Source organism: Plecotus auritus, assembly GCF_963455305.1.
Source record: "Plecotus auritus genome assembly, chromosome: 11".
Lineage (NCBI taxonomy): Eukaryota > Metazoa > Chordata > Mammalia > Chiroptera > Vespertilionidae > Plecotus > Plecotus auritus.
Genome location: NC_137777.1, coordinates 19,924,634 through 19,946,433, shown reverse-complemented (window position 1 = coordinate 19,946,433; position 21,800 = coordinate 19,924,634). Strand labels below are relative to the sequence as shown.

The window sequence follows — 21,800 nt, the reverse complement described above, 5'->3', positions numbered from 1 at the left end:
GAGCCAATGATTGACAGATATGGGCAACATTATGGTCATAAAAATAACAGGAGTGGCTACCATTTACAGAGAGCTTGCCATCTGTTAGGTACTGTGTTAGATACATGTTATCATCAGTCCTCAAATACCACACTGCATGGTAGATATTTTCCACATTTTATAGGTAAAGAAACTGAGAATGAAAGAGACCAAGAACTTGCCTGAGGGCATAGAGGTGGTAAAGTAAACTTAAAATTAGAACAGGAATTTGATATAAATATATTTTTCCTAAGAGCTCTTTTCACAATGAAACATTTTCCCATGTTTGAGGGAAAGTAGGGGGCAATTAAATGTTGGAGCTTGGGCTGTGGGGTTAGATTGTCTGGGTTTGAATCCCAGTTAACCATTAGAAGTTCTGTGGACTGGGGCATTTTACTTAATCTTTTCATATTTTAAGTCTCCTCCTCTGGAAAAGGTTGATAATAACTTCACTGTGCTATTGTGAGGAAAGAATCCACATAGAACTGAGCTGAGCATTGTGTCTGGCACATAGTAAGCATGTGGTAAATCAATATTTTATTACTAATAGTAGTAGTAGTTTAGATAGCCCTCTTTTGGATAAAATGACAAGAGGCAAAAGTTGATGGACCACCTAGAAGTCACTGCAATGGTCAGAAGATGATGGAAATTAGAAAAGAGTAGAGATGACAGTACAAGATAGAAACATTTTACTTTTATCAGAAATACAGGAAGATATTCTTATTTCCTCCTTATTCTTTTCCTTACATTGACCAAAATGAGAACATTCTATATTTACTCCATGCATTTTTCAGACCTGTTGGGGAGCACAAGAGACTTGATTGGAAAGTTTGTAAGGAGGACATTCCGAGATAAGGGAAGAGTGCTGAAGGTGGCCTGCCATTTATCAGAATTCAGAATTAGGGGAGTGCCGAAGGTGGTGCCCCTAATTATTCCTTGACCTTTCCAATCAAGTCTGTGCATGAGCAGACCCCTGGGTGTTTACTGGAATCCTTATGCTTAATCTTTGGGTATCCTTGCTTAAAGGACACTGCAAACATATGTGTCCCCACCCCCCCCCCCTCAAGTTATTTACCTTACTGTTTATATCTAAAAGATAAACTTTATCCCAAACTGCTGTTACAAAAAGGCCTACAGATGCAGGTGATTGAGGCTGTCTGGTTCCTTTAGCCAGGCAGTCCCTTAGCCCTCTCTTTCACAGCAAACATCGTGTCAGAGTAATCATTCATCTGTCGCTCAGGGTCTGCTGGTCAGCCTTGGCACAGATCCTGGATAGAACAGTATTTTTATGATTTATTCAACAGCTAAAAAGCTGCTTCATACATTAAAATGTATTTTTAAAAATTTGAATATGCAGCCAGTTTATGAATGAAGGCAATGTGAAGCCATATTGCCTTTGGATTCTTAACAATGCAGGCATTTAAAAAAGTAGCAGTTAACGTTGTAACTTGCCTGGCATAAAATATTATAAGGTATATACTATCTCTAGAAAATTGTATAAAAGCCGACAGCCAGAAATCTAAAGAAGTTAAATCAGAAACATTTTAATACTGTGGCTAAAAAGCAAAGTTTTAGAAATTTCTTTTTCTCTCAAATGACTTGTATTAGAAAACTTCATTAAAAAGCTATGGAAAATTTTTGACAAAAAATTTCCAGTGGACTGAATTAAACTTGAATGAGGAAAGACTACAGATGGTATCCAATTCTGTGGCTTTCTCAGTGCTCTGAAGGGACGATTTTTGCATTTCTTCCAGAACCCAATGTAAGAATTTGTTCCGTAGATGCTATAATTGCTATTTGTGGAATTTAGTTTTCTAACAGAAAGGAAGTATCATGAAATGGAAGGTAAACTGGATTTTCATTAAAAAAAAACACCACCTGATTTTTAAGACTTTCCCATCACAGAATCGGGGGAGGGGTTGTTTGGTCTCTCTCCTCCTCCCCATTTATTAGTAGAGGTTTCTCCCCTTCCAAGGTTGAAAGTGAGGGCAGTATGAAAGTCCTCAACTGGTGGTGTGGACAAGTCAGGGATCAGTGATCTCTGGGCATGGAGGGACTTTCATGTGTCCTTAGCATCTCACTGTCAGAGACCTCTTACCTGCAGTTTCTTTAAAATTGACACTATGTTTCTATTCCAGCTGTTTTCTTCAGCTTTATCTGTAGTTGCGAGGCATTCCCTTGTCCTCTGGCAGTTTCCTTTTCCTGCAGTCTTCTTCCCTTCCAGGCAGCCCTCCTGGGAAGACCTGACTTCCTATGCTAGCAAACTATCTCCCCACTCCTCTTCACGGTCTCTGTCACAAACACATACACACACAGACCTCATCGGGTGCCAGGGACACCCTTGCACATTATTTGACCAACCAACTGCTACTTCCTAAATTGCAGCTTCAGCCATCTTCTCTCTGGTGAGTCAGTTATGATGCTGACATCAATCCATGGTGTACCCCAAACCTCAGGGAACCCCCTATTAAGCTTTTCTTGGGGCCTAATTGAAATCCTTTTCTCTTGACTTGGCATCCGGAGCCAGAATCTTCACTCCCTCCTAGGATAGTCATTAACAAAGAATTGCTCTTCAAAACTCTTCCTCTGGTCTTCTACTCCTTTAGGCCACTTTCTTAAAAAGTTTCACATCTTAGTTTGGCGCCTCCCTTTATAATTTGCTGTAGCCAAAACTTCTGTTTTGACATCTGGTCAAAACTGTGTCCCTGGGACGTACAGAATAAACCCAAGCCCCGCTGACAACGTGGCACAGAACACTGCTGCCCTCCCCTTGCTGCTTTTCCTCACGTCACAGTTAGTGCTCAGGGGCATCAGACCACTTGTTGATTTGCCCACATTCCATGCTTCATCCCTTAAACAGCAAAATAGCATCTGCTAGTGCCAGACATTGTGTTGGGTAGCAGGAAGAACCGCTGAGTAAGGGAGAGCTCCTGCCTGAAAGGTACTCACTATCAAGTGGTGTTTCAGCCCTTGTCCTTGCCACCACACCTTCCTGCATCTACTCTTCCTTGGCTAATCGCATGCTTTATTCATATGTCATCTTCTGGAAGCTGTCCCTCATCCATCTCTGTCCTCACTGGATGTCCCCTCGCCCCAGCCAAGTGCCCCTCTAGCACCCTCAGTTCTCTCTCTCACACATCATATTGTATCAATATTACCTTTTTTCAACTACTATTTCTCGAACTGCCCTGTGAACTCTTAGAAGGCAGAGATGGCATCTTATTCCTTGTAGTCTTCTCACTAGAGTGCCTGGTATCTAGTTGATGCTAAATAGATGTTGGTTTGACTGAATGAAATGCCAAATTTATCCAAAGATATTTAGATTTACCACCTGGTAAGTGTTTATATTTTTTCTGTTAAGCAAGATAAACTATGACCTGGGGCAAATATTCTAGGAAATGTATACAGAAGAAAAAGGTCTGGGTTTCCTTGAATTCTCTCAGCTGTTCCTAATGCTTGCTGAGTGTCTCTTATTGGAAGGTAACTCTTGTGAGTACCAATTCTACTTGCTCTGGACATGGCTTCAGTGCTTTTATTGGGAGTTCTTCCTCCAAAATAAGCATTCCATTTAAAATTTTCTGAGTAAAAGGTACAATTTTTCTGGTAGGAGAGCTTTTGGTTGACTTAAATACATTAATTTGTGGCTTTTTGGCATTATCTCATTTTATCCTCTTGAAATAAATGTCTCTTCTGGTGTAGCCTGTGATTGAGGAAGGTCACACTCTTAGGAGTAGCATTTTTGACTGGAAAGGAGGAGTAATCAGAGAAGGCGTTTGGACTTATTCCAAAAGTTTGTTCCATGGATACCAAGAAAACTCTTCTTAGAATACTGGCCAGCAGTTGGCAGGCCCCAAAAATTCAGGACAATCTAGAATTCCTGGGATTACTATGGATCTGAAAAACCTGGGATTACTATGGATCTGAAAACAGCAACTTAGTCTGTAAAAGATCTAAAACAGTCTCATTTCCCCCAAGTTCTTAGAAATTGCTTAGATCATTGGAATAAGGGCCTCGTGAATGGACAGAGAAAGTCAGATCCCTCAGTATGTATAAAAATGCAAAGTACTTCTAGTCAGATCTAAAGAGGTTAACTCAAAATTAGACAAGCTCTTTCAACTATTTAAAGCAGTGGTTTTCAACCTTTCTAATGCCGCGACCCTTTAATACAGTTCCTCATGTTGTGGTGACCCCCAACCATAAAGTTATTTTCGTTGCTACTTCATAACTGTAATTTTGCTACTGTTAATGAATCGTAATGTAAATATCTGTGTTTTCCGATGGTCTTAGGCTCTACAGCAGTGGTCGCGACCCACAGGTTGAGAACTGCTAGCAGGGTCGCCTAAGACCATCGGAAAACACAGATATTTACATTACGATTCATCAACAGTAGCAAAATTACAGTTATGAAGTAGCAACGAAAATAATTTTATGGTTGGGGGTCACCACAACATGAGCAACTGTATTAAAGGGTCGCGGCATTAGTAAGGTTGAGAACCACTGATTTAAAGGATTCTATGATTTGTAGGGATAGCATCTGGCAGCAAGGTGGCATATCTGCTTCTAAATAAAAGATTTCTGAAAATTAAAAAAAATTAAATCAGTACATACACATATAAGGAATCGAAAGAAATTTATATTTTGAAGAAATTTGATTTTTATGATCAAAGTTAATACATTTTATATATTATAAAAATATTTTAGCATATTTTTTTTGAAAATGCTATAGACTTTCTTGTTGGGCAACAAAATAGCTCAGGAAAAAAAAAAAAAAAGCAGTTCTTATATTTTTGTTTTCAGCCTGTTCTTCAGAATAGCACTTCAGTTGTTGCCTGAAAAGTAAAAACATACAAGTATATATTTTAAAAGTAGTAGTAACATAGAGTATGATTTAAAATGTTTTTAAATTTTAACTTGTCTAACTAGTTTAGTTAATAGGGCAAAGGTAGTAGGTGAAAATTAGCATTTCAAAGTTTATCAATTTAATATTAGAATCAATAATGTATTCTTTTTGTGGCACAGTGGAAAGAGAGTAGTGGTCTTATACATAGTATTTTTCACATTCCATTTTTGTCCTTTTATTAATGGAACTTCATGACTCTCTTAAAAGTAAAATACTAATTTGGAATGCAAAGTTATGTTTAAAAACCAGCATTTCGTTTCATTAATAGTTGCTTTAGTCTGAATGTATCCCCCTCAAATTCATATGTGAAAACCTGATGTGATGGTATTTGGAGGTGGAGTCTTTGGGAAGTGCTTAGGTCATGAGGGTGGAGCCCTCATATGAATGAGTTTAGTGCCCTAATAAAAGAGATGCCATGGAACTCCCTCACCCCTTCTGCCATGTAAGGATACAGCCAGAACAGACTTCCAGCCTTCAAAATTGTGAGAGATAAATTTCTGCTGTTAATAAAAGCCACCCAGTCTGTGGTATTTTGTTATAGCACCTTGAATGGACCAAGACCAAGGGGTTTTAAATCATCTTATGTCTTCATTGAAGAATGACAGATTATTTAGTAGCAAAGAAGAAGCTGATTAACATTTTTATCTGGAAAAAAATCCTTTAAAAAATGCCAGGAACAATATCATTTACTAATTAAGGTAGGATAGATAGTAAGGAGCTAGGGAAAGAGTTTCATTCTTTCTGCATTAGCTGCTGGGCCAGTAGAATGTGAACATGAAGATGCTAGTGGTACTTTGCCTTGAGGGATGATGGTGTTGGTGGAGAGCCTACCTGGGCGTGGCTCTCCTACCCAAGTGAATGAAGCCAAGAGATGGGAGGCACAGCTTCTGGAAGACATCATTTGAGTCCTTGGGTCTAATGGAAGCAGAAATTAGCCTACTTCTGGACTTCTCAGTTAAATGAGTTCACGTTACTGCCCAAGCCAATTCAAACTAAGCTTCTGCCCCTCGTAACTGAAAAAGAGTCCTGACATTAGCTGCACTTCGCATTCCTCACATTCTTCTATGCCACCGTGTAAAGTGAGTAACATTTCCTGGAGGTTATTACTTTCACAATGGCTGAGACCATGTCTTCGAGTCCACAGGGATACCATGCACAAGTGTGGTGCGCTGTCTTTATTAAGTAACCATTTACTGGTAGCTCAGTATGTGGAGACATTCATGACACAAAAACCGAACTGTGCTTACCTAGATTTACGTTCAAAGTCAAAACTGCAGCCATAAATATTTCCAAGAGCAACACTCTTCCCATCAGACAGCTCATCACTGCAGTCATTGTCTGTGCAGCGGTACCCACAGCAGATGCTCTGCTGCTGCCACTGCTGCTGCTGCTGCTGCTGCTGCCGCTGCCACTACTGATGCCACCGCTTCCCCCGCCACTGCTGCTGCCGCTAGAGACAGACTGCGCTGGGAGGCTGAAAGGCCTGGATTCCACCCGAGCAACATTATCCAGAATAAATTCAATCTTATAATTTTTCCCTAGGAAAAAAAAAATCATCGTGGTGTTTGACTTCCTTTTATTGTTTGTCATACACTTCCAATTGGGTTTTCATTGACTTACAATAATGTATGATTCCTAACAAAGTATTTTTAAAATTGAGTCAAATGAATTAGTGTGAGTATAAAAAGTGTAGAGAGGGTCTCTGAGTTTGAAGAATTCAATCTGCCCATCAACTATGGGCAGGGGCTCTCTGATGAGATTTTCTTTCTGTAGCATCAGTGCCCAGGAGAAAGGCTGTTTGAAATGAGGGACAAAAGGGACTGGAGGTGAAAGTGCTGAACCTCTGCTTCATCCCTATGTACTTGACTGAGAGTGGAGAACGCTCAGCCTCACTTGAGGGAGGTGGGGATGAATGCTGAACTTTTAAGAGTTGAAAAAATAGTACAACAAACACCCATATGTCCTCCACTTATTTCAACATTTTTTAACTGTTTCCCACATTTGCTTTAAGTCAGATGATACTTTTTGTTGCAAGACTGTGACCCTTTCCTCTTACCCCAGGTACACAAGCTTGAAGAAACACTTGTTAAATCTTTTTTAGAGAGTGAAACATAAAAAAAAAAAAAAAAATTCATCCAAATTTTTTTTTAATCCACATGTTCAATATTCCCACAGTTTTGAATATGAGATCAATATATTTTTCCTTCACATAATTTATTCTGGGACTACTGTTATTATTATTACGGTAAGTGGTTACCACACAGAACAGACTTTGCAATACTTATAGACCTTGAAGTTTTATTTCCTTTTTTTCTATTTGTTTTCTAAAAAAAATCATTTCTGTTTTCATTCTTCCTTTCTTTTTTAGGGAGAGAATTTAATTAGCTCTTGACCACATTGTATTTTCATAAACAACAATGTGTTCTATAACCTTCAAGATGGTCGGCCATTGTTCTAGAGACTTCTATCACTGTTAAAAATTCATGACAATAGCGCATTTGTCTCCTTTTTTTCACTTTGAAAAACTGAATTTTTGTGGCAGGTGTATTTTTTTTCTTAATGATTTTTATGTGCAAAGAAATTAAGTTTTTATTTTTTCTCCCGAAGAACTATGAGGAAGCCCATGCTAGCCTTGTGGAGAGGCCACTCCTTGGAGAACTGAAGAATCCAGGCAAAAACCAGAGTCAAGACCTTACGGCTATAACTCCAATGAAGCCAACCCAGCAGAAGCTTCAGACATCATGGAGCAGAGATGAGCCATCTTTGCCCAAATTCCTGACCCACACTATGGTGAGCAAATGAAAAGGCTGTTGTTTTAAGCCGTCAAATTTTGGGCTGACTTGTTATGCAGTGATAGAAAATGACATAAGCACTAAATATTATATAGGCTGCTAGGTCAACATGTTTCAAATATTATATCCATCAGTAAGACTATTTTTATCCAGGTTGCTCAAAGATGCAGTCTCAGCTGTTTACTCTCTTCTTCTATCCTTTTCTCACCTACTGCTTACATCCCTGTTTTCTGTGTTCGAAACCACACCCACACCCAGGTGGCCCTGCTTTGCTCTTCAGAACGCTGTAAGTAGAAGAGTGCACGCTGCCATGCCGGGCTACAGTGTGATCTGCAAGGGGATTTCCCACAGTGCAGTAACTGTGGGGGGCCCTGCTGGGAAGAGTTACAGGAAAGATGCTTTATTAATTTTCTCAGCTGTGCTTTAAAATTGTTAGTCTACAAACTGCCTACCTGACCTAAAGATAATGAAGAGATGACGATACTTGACCTTCCTTACTGCCCACAACCAGGGAACTGAGGCCCTACACTTGATGAAAAAAAAAGAAAGAAAAAAGCAAGCAAGAAAGAAATTAGGAGCAGCGGCTCTTTCTCTATAGCAGGTCAGATAGACACTCCAAGGGAGGCTTTGAACTCTGAAAGACGATTTACTGTATAAAAGGAGAGTACTATTTTGTTACCATGTCAAAATGCCCAAACCTAGATCACTGCTTCAGCACTCCAGTGACCTGGTTACTTTGGAGCATTGCTATTTGGAAGTGGTACTTTGAAGACCTTGGTCCCTAGGTCAGGTCTTTACCACTGCCCACTTCTTGGGTCCACCTTCCTGGGGGGGGTGGACAACCTGCTCTGCAGGCAGGGCTCTTGTCAGGTGCCTCATTTCCCATAAAAGGGTCCCAGTCCTATCACCATTTAGGCTGGCTGTTCAAGAATTTGGCTCTGCCCTTAACCAGCAAGCATATGGGATACTCAGGGTCCCATGAGCACAATGTTGAGCACATTGCCATTTGATCCTCATCAAACACAAGGTTGAGATATTGCTGCCTAGTAGGCAGAACAAATTGTCTAGTATAGGTCATTATTAAAGCACAAGGAAACAAAAAATAAGGAAAAGATTCTTCTGGAAGGATTTAGTTGTTGATATTTAGTGATTATGAAAAACATCAGATGACTATTAGCATTATTTTACTTATTTTACTCTTTATTTTTACTTTTATTCTGTGTGTGTGTGTGTGTTTGAAATAACAGTGGTAAGAAATGGGAGTGCTACTACACAGCTTTACAGAAGTTGGGCTATAAAGGTCCTAAAAGGGTCCCAGATTGAGGTAAACAGATTAATGGAGGCCTGTCTCAAGTATAAGCAGTTTATCCATTTCATTGGTTTAGGTACTTTATAATCTATCACCAATAGGATATGTTTTTGGACATATTATTTTGGCCTCAGAAGAAAGGCTTTTACTAACTGGAGTTATACCATCAACTCGAATAGAGATAATATAAGAAACATCGCTGTGGAAGTTATGACTGTATTTACTGTATAAAAGGAGAGTGCTATTTTGTATCATGACAAAATGCCCAAACCTAGATCACTGCTTCAGCACTCCAGTGACCTGGTTACTTTGGAGCATTGCTATGTGGAAGTGGTACTTTGAAGACCTTGGTCCCTAGGTCAGGTCTAATGTTGAAGATATCACTTAGTAAAGATTCATTGGATATGCTTTATGAGAACTCATAGGGATCCTTTATTCTGATCTCAGAGCAACTCCTGCATAGGGTATTAAAATTATGTGATCCTACCTTATCATTTCTTTTCTTTAATTTGAAAATCTGTTAATTGCTTATATTATAAATGTAATAATACATATTTAGTGAAAATTAGACAAATACGCAAATGGATAAAAATATGAATCATGAGATAATTTTGATGCATATCCTCAAATTGCCTGTTTAAATCTCTTCCATTGCTTATTTTAATTTCTAGTTTGTTTTGCATATTAAATATATTTTTGTAAGCTAGACTAAATGTTTTCTGAAAAGTCAGAGTATGGGGTTCTGATTTCTATAATTTATTGAACAGCGTATTATGGAATACGCTTTGTTCTATTATAATATATGTGAGGATCCAAAATAGTACGCTCACCTGTTCTAAGAAGAATAAGGTCCGTGTAATTGGCCCAACAGCTGCTAAATGGAATTGTTGTATTTCCACCAAGACCACTAATTTGGTTATTGTTGGAGTCCTTTAGTATGGCCTTCAAAGTCAATGAAGTAATCCCAACTGATACACAATTACCCTAAAGAAAAAAAACAAAACAAACGTAGAGAATTCTAATTGCCCTGTCCCACGCGTTTTTAAAAAAGACATGTGAACTTCATCTTTAAAAATGCCTCGTTACAAATTTAAAATCAGTAGAAGCATTTTTTTCTACACAAAGAATTCACAAATATGGACACTGGAGCAAGTTCATGGAAAAGAAATATTTTTAAAACAGTACTAGACAATATCCATACATATCAGTCTGAGAGTGCAATCCTCAGGTAGGCAGAGTACCAGGATTAGTGAAGTTGGCTCACCCTCCTGAATTTATAGCTTAATTCTTCCACTTAAATGAAGCTTTGAGTTATAACTTACGTTGGGATCTACTGCCTTTACTGAAGGCTGCTGAGAAAGGGGCTGTCCCAGCTGCGCTGCCACCGGCTGACTGATCACTGAGAGCGAGGACACAAAGGCCACATGATGAACAGGAAACGCAAACCTTTCAACTGGTCGGGCAGTCACCTGTGAGTGGTCATGAGTGATGGAGTGGTTTTCACAAGATAAACTGCATTCAGTAGCAAACTCATCTTAACCAGGCTAAGTATAATATTCATTTTCATTTTAAAATATGTTAATATGTGCAAATATTATTATAATATCTCCTCCAGATCAAATTCATGAAGCATTGTTGTAAATATGCAAGGCAAAGCACATTTTATTCCAATAAATAATTTTTTAGAAGACAGGCTCCTTTTTAACCTACTTTATCATTTTAGTGATACCATATAAAATAGCCAATAATTAGACATGCCCTCTAAATTAGTCTTGTAATAGAAAAAAAACAACACATGAAATAAGAAATTAGTAACAATGTTTTAAGTAGCTAAAGTGTATTTTTCTAGTTGTATTTTCTTACCTTAATCCATCCAGAATCACTTGGGCTAGGGATGGGATTGATAATAGACATGGAAGAGACATTAAATCCAAGGGTACTACTGGTTTTTCCTAAAATTACAGCTTGCCCAAGAGAAGCAGCAATTTCTTGGAGTTCAGATAATTGCATCTGACCTATGAGGAAACAGTATTATGACATGAGGATTATAAGAAAGTGGAATTGTGAGAACACATGATAGTTTTTCACTTAAGTTTTTGTTTGTGCTGCTCCATCCACGTTATAGAATTCTATAGTTTTCTAACTGTACATAAGCTTAACATGACAAAGTCATATTAACGAAGTTAGGAAACTGAAGAGCTCAGTAGAGTATGTTTTAAAGCTGGAATTATAGAAAAAAACAAAGGTAGATAAAATAGATATAAGAAAAATGAATAAAAGCACCCCTTGTTCCTAGACATCCAGCATCTTCCATATCCTGAGTCCTGCCTGGAGGATTCTGACCCCTGAATTACTTCCATTAAGACTTGGGAAGGAGGCCATGTCGTAGGCCAGCAGGTCTTACATTTGAAAATCACAGTCTTAGGGAATTTCAGTTCCTATCAATTTTAAAGGTCTCTTGGGGTTGACTCAGACTCTTCTGGACAAATGCTCAGTCTACAGATTCCACCCTCTCCCGCCACTTCCTCTGTGTATTCTTCTCCAACACAGCCTCCCAGGCAGGCAGGTTCAACGGTAGCAGTACAAGGGAGCTTCATGCCCGTACACTACTATTGCCACCTGCCCTCACTGGATTTTGGTACTGTGTGGCAGGTCTGCCCTGGTCTGCCCTGTTAACAGATACTCTGACCATTTGACACGTGAAGGCGTCCATTTCTGCAGACTGCTACCTGGAAACCAAAGACCTTAACTTGAGGAGCTCTCATTCCTGACCTCAGGTCTCTGCTTATCCAGAGGTCCCTCAGTACTTAAGGACCCTTTGTTAGGAAACCTGGCAACGTCTGGGTCTCCCAACACTATGTGAAGGCAGTGGGAGCCAGGGGGACTGCTACATGCACATCTTTTTGCCATTTCCCAATATTTTGCTATAATGTTGCTCCATGACAAGTGTAGGCTTTCCTTGAGTCTTAAAACTGTATCCCAGCAAAGGTCTGGGAAAAATACCATTGGTCTGTCTCTCCCTCTATCCCATCTCCAGTTCTTAGACTATTTGTACCTAACTAGATAAATCTGATTAACAAGGTAAAACTGCTTTAAGGGGATAGAGGTTGGGAGGGGTTGTGTGTGAGGAAACTTAGATCACATATAGACAATACATCATAGTTTCTTTGGATATTTGAGTGGCTAGTATGCTAAATATTGGACCCTAATACATGTAAGGGCTAACCAGGATTTCTAAGAGTTGGTGAGCAATCTGCACATGAACCATGGATGCACTATAACTCCTAGGTTAAATTAACAGACTCTCTGGGGTCCAAAGCCATGACCCTGTCAACACAGGAATTATAGGGCTGATGAAGGGAAGTAACCTATGACAGGGCAGAGAACATCATGAGAGAACTGGTTATAACTCAAACCTGTGCTTCCTGATTTCTTCAACAAAGAGAGTTGATCAGCACCTCCCTCCACCCATGCAAGCCTTTCCACAGGCTTATCCCCACAAGGAAAGAACCTCTTGCCTGCTTAACTGGTGGAATTCCAGATTGGCAATGTGGCTCCTGTAGAGTCAACATTAAACAAACCTGCTGGGGAAATGAGTGATGACTCCTAGTGGCAGAAGGTGAGATCTTCACCCACTACACAGGTTTACCCATAAAACAACAGCATGGTTGGGAATTAGCCCCTGGGGATTAGCAGCAAGAGGCCAGGAAGGTTCAGTGGCCTCTAGAGAGGCTTGTGCAGAGCAGAGAAGACCATTCATCTTGTAGCAGAGAATACTAAGTCCAGAGGGCAGCCTGAGGGCCTGAGGTCATGAAAGCCCCCTTGGTATTCAGATACCAACTTAAACAGACCAAACAGATGGAGAGGAAGAAAACCTGAAGACTGAACATTTACCCACCCAGATGCCCAAAAGGAGTCACTCTAAGGAAATCATTTAAAGCAGCAAAGACGCCTGTTATGGGACAGTTGAGCTTATTTTTATCTGATACCTAGAAAATGAGGGTATGGAGAGTGAGGGACAGGCAAAGGGGTGATGGTTGGTGAGGAACAGAGAAAGGGCTGATGGTTGGTGAGGCTGATTCGAGTAGTCATAGGAATAAAGATAGAATATATGCTTGCATATTTGTACCTGTTGGGTCAATCTGTGACTTTACTATGGAAATCTACTTCACCACTCCACTACTCTTTCCTTAGGAAAACATCCACAGTCCTTCTTCAGCTTAGAACAGGAGAGCTCCTTTTGGTTTCCCACTATCTAGCACCTACTGCTCAACCTCATCTCCAGCAGCTCGCCTTTCCTGGCTCCTTCCGCTGCAGACCTATTGGACCTTTCCAATTCTTCTAAAGCATCAAACTCTCAGTAACTACTCCTCAGCCTTGAACTTTCCCACCTCCCCGTTTTCATGTTTAATCTCTCGGCTGTAAGGCCACTTCTTTAGGTCACTTCTCAGATCTTTTATATTAGGTGAAATCCTTTGGTTGAATTTGTTAATTGCTACAATAATAAAAGAGAGGATCAAATTGCTTCATAATTCCAAAATAGGTTGGGATTACAGGAGTAGGGCAGGAAAAGGGGTCTCTAGGCCCTCACAGGGTTCAGGATGTAGGGTTGGTGGGATTTCCTGAGGTCATGCTTACCAGGCCTGGATAAGGTTACTTGTGGGTATGGATCTGGTAACTGTATTGCTTTCTCTTAAAGGTCTACTACTCGTACCTGCAGTGTCATTGGTTATGAACTGAGGGGGCGGATCTCCAATTTCCAGTTCAATCGTCAGTTCCATGGATCTCTTCTTGCGCAGACTGTCCCCTCCTATTACTTTGCTGATACGGATTTTGTCACTTGGTATCTTCAGGAACAAGGCAAGATTTCTAACTAGATTATGAGAGCTATAAAAGTCTTCTTCTGTTACAGCAGGTATTTGGAAAGAAACAAATATGACTGCGGTGGTGTGGATTTCAACAGGTATGATTCCTTTAACCAAAAGGTAAAGCATCTGGTAGGTTCTGTCAAAGTAGTTTTCACCAAGGACAGTGGAATTCAAGTTAGGAAGGAATTGCTCTATGAAGGAAAAAAGTCAAAACAGCGTGGTTATGCATATTCATATGATCACAATTACCATGTAGTATTTCATATTTGTTTAAATTCATGAAATTCCAAAAAGTTCACCATTATCATTCTTTCATAAGAAAGTATGCATCTTAAAAACACATATAGAACTAACAAGCAAAATTAAAGTCAATCTTTTAAATAATACTGTTAATAATCATTATATGTTAAATTAAAATATTTTTTTAATTTATTAAAAACAATTCTTTTAGAAAACAATAATCATTGGTTCATTAATTTTACTTTAAAAACAATACTACAGACACAGTATAAATGAGAAATAAAATCTAATTATGAACCCAGGACCTTGTGTTATAACACTGTTTACATGTTCAGAATTTTAGAGCCTTGACCAAAGGCATTCGATAATTTAAGAAATGTAAATTTAACTTCAGTAGCCATCTAGTTTGTGCAGGGCTATATACCAAATCTTGAGGAACATTTTTAATTCCGTGCTTCTATTTTTACCAAGAAAATACTATGTAAAACAAATGAAATATACACCAAAACATCCCAGAGGGCTCTTATGTGAAATAGGTTTACATTTCAGCCTGGAAAATATTTGATTAATGCAAAACAAATTCTATTAGGGAAGCAAATTTTGTAAAAGTGATTGGGATTATTATATACATTAAAAATGAATGAACATACAGGGGTGGGCAAAAGTAGGTTTACAGTTGTGTGTACACAAAACAGTTTATTCTTGTATTATTATTTATTAATTATTGTATTATATACCATGCAAACAATTGTAAACCTACTTTTTGCCAACCCCTGTATATAATATTTTATGGCACAGTATCAATAGTAATAATGCTTAAGAGGTAATATGTCTACTAAAATGTATTAAGCCCTGACAAAGGTTGAATTGTATAATAGTACTGCCATAAGAGGTGCATATTTTTACCACATTTCATAGTGAGGCTTACTAAGAAAAAGAAATTAAAATGTTAGAAAGAAGAGGGTATTTCTTATGAAAGTAATAGACTTACATAACAATGGCACTAAGGAGCCATTTCATTGTTACTGTATATTTATTTAATACCTACTAGGATAAATTCTAGATGCAATTTGGTTTAAATATTCTGTGAATCTGAAGTATGTGCTTTTGTATTATAATCAAGCTACTGTTACATATACCATTTATCCTAGGTAACTATCTGATGTCTTCAAAAAAGTATGTTCAGATTCATAATACAGGGAGATTATTTTACATTCCAAGTGCCAAAGCAAAATGATAATTTAAAAGCAATGTCATTTCCAGGGTGGGGAGGTGGGGGGGCAGGGAGAGGTACTGGGGAGACCCATAAGAGGGCAGTGGTTGTTATTTAGCCCTTCAACACCTATATAACCAGTTTCTTATATTAAATTCTGCCTGTTGGGATATCTTCCACTTTCCTGACTTGAACAATAGATACTTGATACAAAAAGTATAGTTTGAAAAAATTGTTAAAATTTATAAAAATTAAGCTGTAAATATGTATAATGATTTGTATGTAAAAATGATAACACTGGCTATCTTAGCTTATAAGGAGGTAATAAAGCATAATTTAAGTGCACAGGTTCTAGAGCTAGTCTGTGAGTCCTTGCTCCGCCCTTACTAGCTTTGATATGTTATGGACTGAGTTGTGTCCCCCTTCCCCCACCAATTCATATGTTGGATCCCTAACCCCCAATGTGAGGGTATTTGGAGATGTGGCCTTTGGGAGGGAATTCAGTTTGGATGATGTCATGTGGGTGGGGACTTCACAATGGATCAGTGCTCTTATAAGAAGAGACAACAGACAGCTTGCATGCTTTCACACACACTCTCTCTCTGCCTGTGAGGACAATGAGAAGGAGGCCACCTGCAGGCCAGGAAGAAAGCTGGCCCCAACCTGATCATACTGGCACCTTGACCTAGTACCAGCAGCATCCAGTAAAGTAACATTTTTTAAGCCACCAGGTTTATGGTATTTTGTTACGCAGCTTGAGCTAAGACAGAGACCTTGGCAAATTACTTTATCTCCTTGTGTCTCAGTTTACTCATCTGTGCCTACTTCATAGGTTTATTATTAGGATACAGTAACAACATGTTATTATATAGAAAGCATGTAGTGCCTGGCACATAGTAATGTCTCTGGAAACATTAGTTGTTCATATAATTAGTAGAAATAGGCACAGATGGTAATGAATATGGTTGTCCATTCATACTCTCATGTCAGCTTATATTATGACCCAAAGCAGACATTTATGTGATTGTTAGCAAAGATTACAGGGCACATATAAAAGTGATAATAAATTAGCACATGTGGAATGGAATGTATTGACTTTATTAGTACCGGATTAACAAAAAGACTTCAGTGAGCAGAGATAAATCCTGGTTTTGCAAATATTAGTAAATGGGTAAGTTTAGCCTCTCCATATATTTCATTTAAGTGCAGTTTAGTTTATTATATACTTCGTGGTGTTTAGGTTGATGTTATACTAACTTTCTTGGCAATATTGTCAATTAATTTAGGTTCTGAACTCTGTGAACTAGAAGTAAAGCAGAGATAGGATAAAAATTCTAACCAAGTTTTCTTCGGTACATAGGAATAACTAAACTGAATGTGTAGAATGTAAATGTTCTTAGGGGGCTAAGGAATTCCATCATACACTAAAAAATTAATATCTGCATGTTGCAGATAGCTAAGACTTCCATTAGGACTTATCTTTTAGGACATACATGTTATAAATAAACACATCTTAGTATTTGGTGGCTAAAAACTATTTTATCTTGCATTCATCAATGGCGAAGGAACTAAAGATATTAATGAAATATCAACAAAGAATTTTACATGTAATTATATATATATATTATATATATATGTATATATATATACATATATATATAATATATATATATATAATATATATATAATGTGTACTGTATTTTTCTGAGTAAATACCTGTGTGTAGATGTCTAATAAATTCACAGTGTTTCTGTTGGGGGTTCCATACTGTATCTTTGGGGCAGACCAATGCATTGTTCACATAGACATCCAAACGCTGCAGTGTGGAAAAAAATATTCCTACCAGAACAGCCTGTTAAAAATGAACACATTTTTACATCTTAAAAGAACAATGAAACAAAATATTTAGACTATTAGCACTTAAAAAATAAATGTCCTTGAACTATATATACTTTCTGCAAAAAAAATTAAAACTAAATTTTATGGACTTAGGATAAATATTGAGCTAAAATTATTCAACCATTCAGAGATGTTACAACTTATTGATAATTCTCAGTAGAAAAGTGTGATGTAAGAAAGAAATTATTTGAGGAGAATCTCTAAATTAAAGAAAGGGCCTCTTTAAAAGCTAACAAAGTTCAATACACACTTTCAACTCCAGGGGCAGAAGAAATGGGGAATTTAGCAGTACTCTGTATAATGCAAACTAATGTACTCTTATAATGTAATCACACAAAATTAGCTACTTAATGTTGAAAAAAATGCTTATCTCCGAGACAAACATGGTAGTAAGACTAATAAAAATTAGCCCTAGCCTGTTTGGCTCAGTGGATAGAACGTTGGTCCACAGACTGAAGGGACCCAGGTTTGATTTTGGACAAGGGCACATACCTTGGTTGCAGGCTGGATCCCAGGCCCTGGTTGGGGCATATGTGGAGGCAACCAATCGATGTGTCTCTGTCACATTGATCTTTTTCACTCTCTGTATCTCCCTCTCCCTCAACTCTCTAAAAAGCGATGGAAAAATATCCTCCAGTGAAGATTAAAAATTAAAAAAGACTAATAAAAATCAGCCTAAGCAACTCTCCTCTTTGATTCAATTTTGTTCATTTTCCATGTTTATATTCCCCAAATATCATGCTGTCAAATGTAATCATAAAGTAAGAAGACTGGCTTCTGCAGGACAGGAAGGAAAATTCTTTTGAATTATCTACAGAGGCTCAGAATATGAACTGTCACAATACTTCGTAGTTGCACTCTTAAGTAAAAATATTCTCTTTTATTCAAAAATTGAGTGTCTGTCTGAGCCAGGCATTATTCTAGGAGCACTCAAAAGCCCCTGCCTTATTTAAGTTTACATTGTAGAGTGAGGAGACAGAGAATAATTAATAGAAATAATAAAAAGCAAAGTATCAAACAGGTTAAAAAGTGGTAAGTACTATGGAGAAAAAGAAAAGGTAGATCAGAGTGTAAGTAATGGCTAGAGCCTAGAGGAAGGGTAATCAGGATAGGCGTATGGCGTGAATGGGAGCTGAGGAGTTGGTTGTTAGCCACCTCAGGCAGAATGTTGGAGGCAGACTCAACATCTGAACACAGGCCCTGGTGGTGGCATGTCTGGTGTATTGAGGACAGCAAGGAAGACCAGTGTGGCTGGAGGAGTAAAATAAGAAGGGGAAGAACTAAGGGGGAGATTCTCATATTGCTTTGTAAGCCCCAGTGAGGACTCTGACTCTTGGGAAATTATTGTAGGGTTTGGGGCAGAGGAATGATCTAACTAGCTTACATTTTAAGAGTACCTCTGTGGCTACTGAGGTGAGAATAGACAGTAGAGGGGCAAAGATAGAGCAGGAGAAGGAGTTGGGAGGCAATCGCCTTCATCCAAGGAACAGATAATGTTGGCTCAAACTGGATGGTAGCAGTGGAGATGGTGAGAAATGCTCAGATTCTGGAGATTAGGGAGGAAGACTGAACTGGATTTGCAGATGGATTGGATGAGGAATGTGAAAGAAAGAGAAGAATCGAGAATAGATTCCAGGTTTTATCTTGAGCAACCGAAAAACTGTGATTGCTGTCACCTGAGAAGGAGCGGGTGTCTTCTTTCATTACTCCTTTCTCTGCTTCATCTCATCAGTATCCTTTCTTCACATTCCTAATACTCTTAGACTTTCACATCTCATACTCTTAGAAAAAAATCTAAATTATGAGACTATTGCTTAACCTCAAACTCTTTCCCACTGACATAGTATATATAAGTTTAATCACCTCAGCTGAATTCAGTTTATAGGAAAGATCTGACATTAATGAAGATATTTTAGATAATGTGCTGCGATCCTAAAGTAAAGTCCAAAGGTGTATTTCTGACACATATAAATAATAACAGCATGGAAGAATAAATATATAATTCCAGTGACCAGTTTGGATGTGGACTATTTTTATGTAAAAATTCAGGTTTCCTTCCTAATCACCCAAATCATAGGCCACAGTGTCATGCCTCATATATGAATCAAGTGCATGTGGGGAAGAGGTGTTTGGTATTCACATGTGCTCTCAGGCTGATGAAAACTGTCTGGGCTAACAGTATTCTTGGTAGTACCCTGATGATCCTTGAAAAGGAGCTATGGCTGACGATGTTCAAGAGAACAGGGGAGGAGATAAAGTCCTTAGCAGATAGAAATATAAGCAAGTAATTAACACCAATAACTCTTAAGCAATTATTTCCATCTTGCCTTACCTTGTCATGCTTAACGTTAAGCAGCATCAGTCGAAGATTCTGAGGACTAGTGCCAGTGAAGTAAACTTCATAAGATTTGTTCAGAGCCACAATGCTATGAAACAGGGACAGTCTTCTCTGGCAGGAGTATCCGGCACACCAACCATGATCCTGTGGGCCTAAATCCACATAAAATGAAATTCATGTTTCCTATGATGAATGTTATTAGTGCAAAGTGTGACAAGTAGTTGTACTAAAAATAAATTGCGGTGATGAAGTTCAGCATTTACATCATTTATCCATCCACCCATCTATCCAGAGATCAAAGCTATTTCTCATGCCTTGGCTTAAGTAGGAAGTCAGGGAAGCAACTCCTCTCACTTACCCATAATTTTACACTGCCCAAGTTAAGACGGGTAAACTAATGTATTGAGGATTTGTACTAGAAAGTCAATGAAGAAATACTAGATTTGCATGGTTCTCTACTTTAATAATCATATTTAAGCTCAAGCCACATAGTAAGGAAGAAAATGCTTCATCCTTTCTCCTACCTATCAAATGAGATTTGGGTGGGGGACCAACTTTCTCAGACTCTGCTGAGAAATATGCTGTAACAGAGTTAAGTTGTTAAAAATAGAGCCTGTACTGTACCTAGAAACAGGGATATTTCTATGTCTGAACCATTGATTTATTAACTCTTTCTTATACTCATTTGCTCATCAGTTAATTTGTAAATTCAACTCTTAAGTATGTTTTTTATTGTCTTTGCCCTCCACTGTTATTTTAACATATTTTTGTTAAAGAGTGTGATTATAGGTAGTGTTGGAAGGTCAACATCATTAATGAACTGAAGCAATCTGAGAAATGACACTCCAATAAACTCTCTCGAAAGCCAAAAGACAGTGGACGCTTCTCTACCTGAATCTAGACCTTTCTAGAACAGGTACACCAACTGTAGCCAACTGTAGCTAACTTCTCTATTTCACTTCAGTTTTACAGTGGCTGGGATAAACATCAGTGAGGTATGGAATGATGAATTTTCTTGATGTATTTATTCATTTAGCATTGCTCAATTTCCTGGCTTACTTGAACTTATAAATATTTAGAACTGAACTTCAATCAAATTTTAAATCAATATAAACTTCTGCAACTCAAGTGGAACATACTTTCCCTTAGCATCCAAAATATAAATCCTACGTTTAAATAAACCTTCTTTGTGGGGTTTAAAACAAACAGAAAGAAATTTCTACATATAAAATGAAAAACTTAGAGTGACAAAAGCCACCTAGTCCACTGTATCCCAAGTTTCATTTCAGAAATGAAAACAAAACAAAACACATAATTTCAAGATTAAGTCTTCTAAGGATTCATGAAAATAAAAAATGAGTAGGCTGAGAATATTTGTTCTCAAGAATTCCAAATAATATATTATTGTTAGGGGCAGAAATAGAATAGTGGGGATTAGCTATAGTTGTAAGAAATATTAATCCTCTGTTAACCAGGATTGTTCTGTTCTGATTAGAGAAAGCACATTCTGACCTGACTGAGAGTTGTATACCCTGGGACATGGGAGTTAACCTTAGAATGCAGTCCATTCTCCTTCTCTAAGAACTGCCTATCATCATGGAAAGATTAACAAGCTTGTTGCTGAAACAATCTGGTATGGGAGGCCTCTGCCCTTTGCAACCCTCACCCAGCCTGCAATGCCTGTAACCTGTAACCTTGCCTACTTTCCCATGCCTGTAATTCCTACTTCCCCATGTAATCTTTGTCCTTCTACCCAATATAAGCAGCTGGCTTATGGGGAGGGGTAGAACAGATTTTCATGGATTACCTGCTGCTCTCCCACACTGCTGGCATTATTAGAATAAACACTCATATATAATTCAACCTTGTCTCTGCTTAATTGGCTCAATCAGTGACAGGCAGCCCAAACCCATTGATTGTTTAGTTTCATTATTGTTTTTTTTTTAATTTATGAGAGGCAAATTGTCATTTTGGAGACACTCAGGCCAACTTTTTCTTAAAAATATTTATAAGTATGAAGATCACTCAACAAATAACTTTCCTCTCTTTCTTCTTCTAGTGCTCAATTTTGAATCACTGCCCTGGCTTTCTAATACAGGAAATTGAAGAGTCATGGATCTCTCTTATACATAGATCTTTCTTACAAATGGGAGGCACAAATGTTTGCTAGTTTTATGTAATAATAATTTATGACATGTCTCTATGCACGTACTAAATAGTGAA

The 21,800-nt window shown here is 38.1% G+C and overlaps 1 protein-coding gene across 1 annotated transcript in view; it reads right to left on the bottom strand.

Annotated features, from left to right (window-relative positions):
* Positions 1-4,632: 4,632 nt before the first annotated feature.
* PKHD1L1 (PKHD1 like 1) overlaps positions 4,633-21,800 on the bottom strand; it is a 140,977-nt gene continuing 123,809 nt past the window's right edge. The window contains exons 71-78 of the mRNA XM_080646789.1: positions 19,572-19,729; positions 17,057-17,192; positions 13,734-14,078; positions 10,883-11,034; positions 10,342-10,488; positions 9,850-10,003; positions 6,166-6,456; positions 4,633-4,847 (exon numbers count right to left, since the gene is read on the bottom strand). Coding sequence (XP_080502915.1) covers positions 4,837-4,847; positions 6,166-6,456; positions 9,850-10,003; positions 10,342-10,488; positions 10,883-11,034; positions 13,734-14,078; positions 17,057-17,192; positions 19,572-19,729 — 1,394 coding nt within the window. The 3' untranslated portion in view covers positions 4,633-4,836. The remainder of the gene's footprint in view (positions 4,848-6,165; positions 6,457-9,849; positions 10,004-10,341; positions 10,489-10,882; positions 11,035-13,733; positions 14,079-17,056; positions 17,193-19,571; positions 19,730-21,800) is intronic.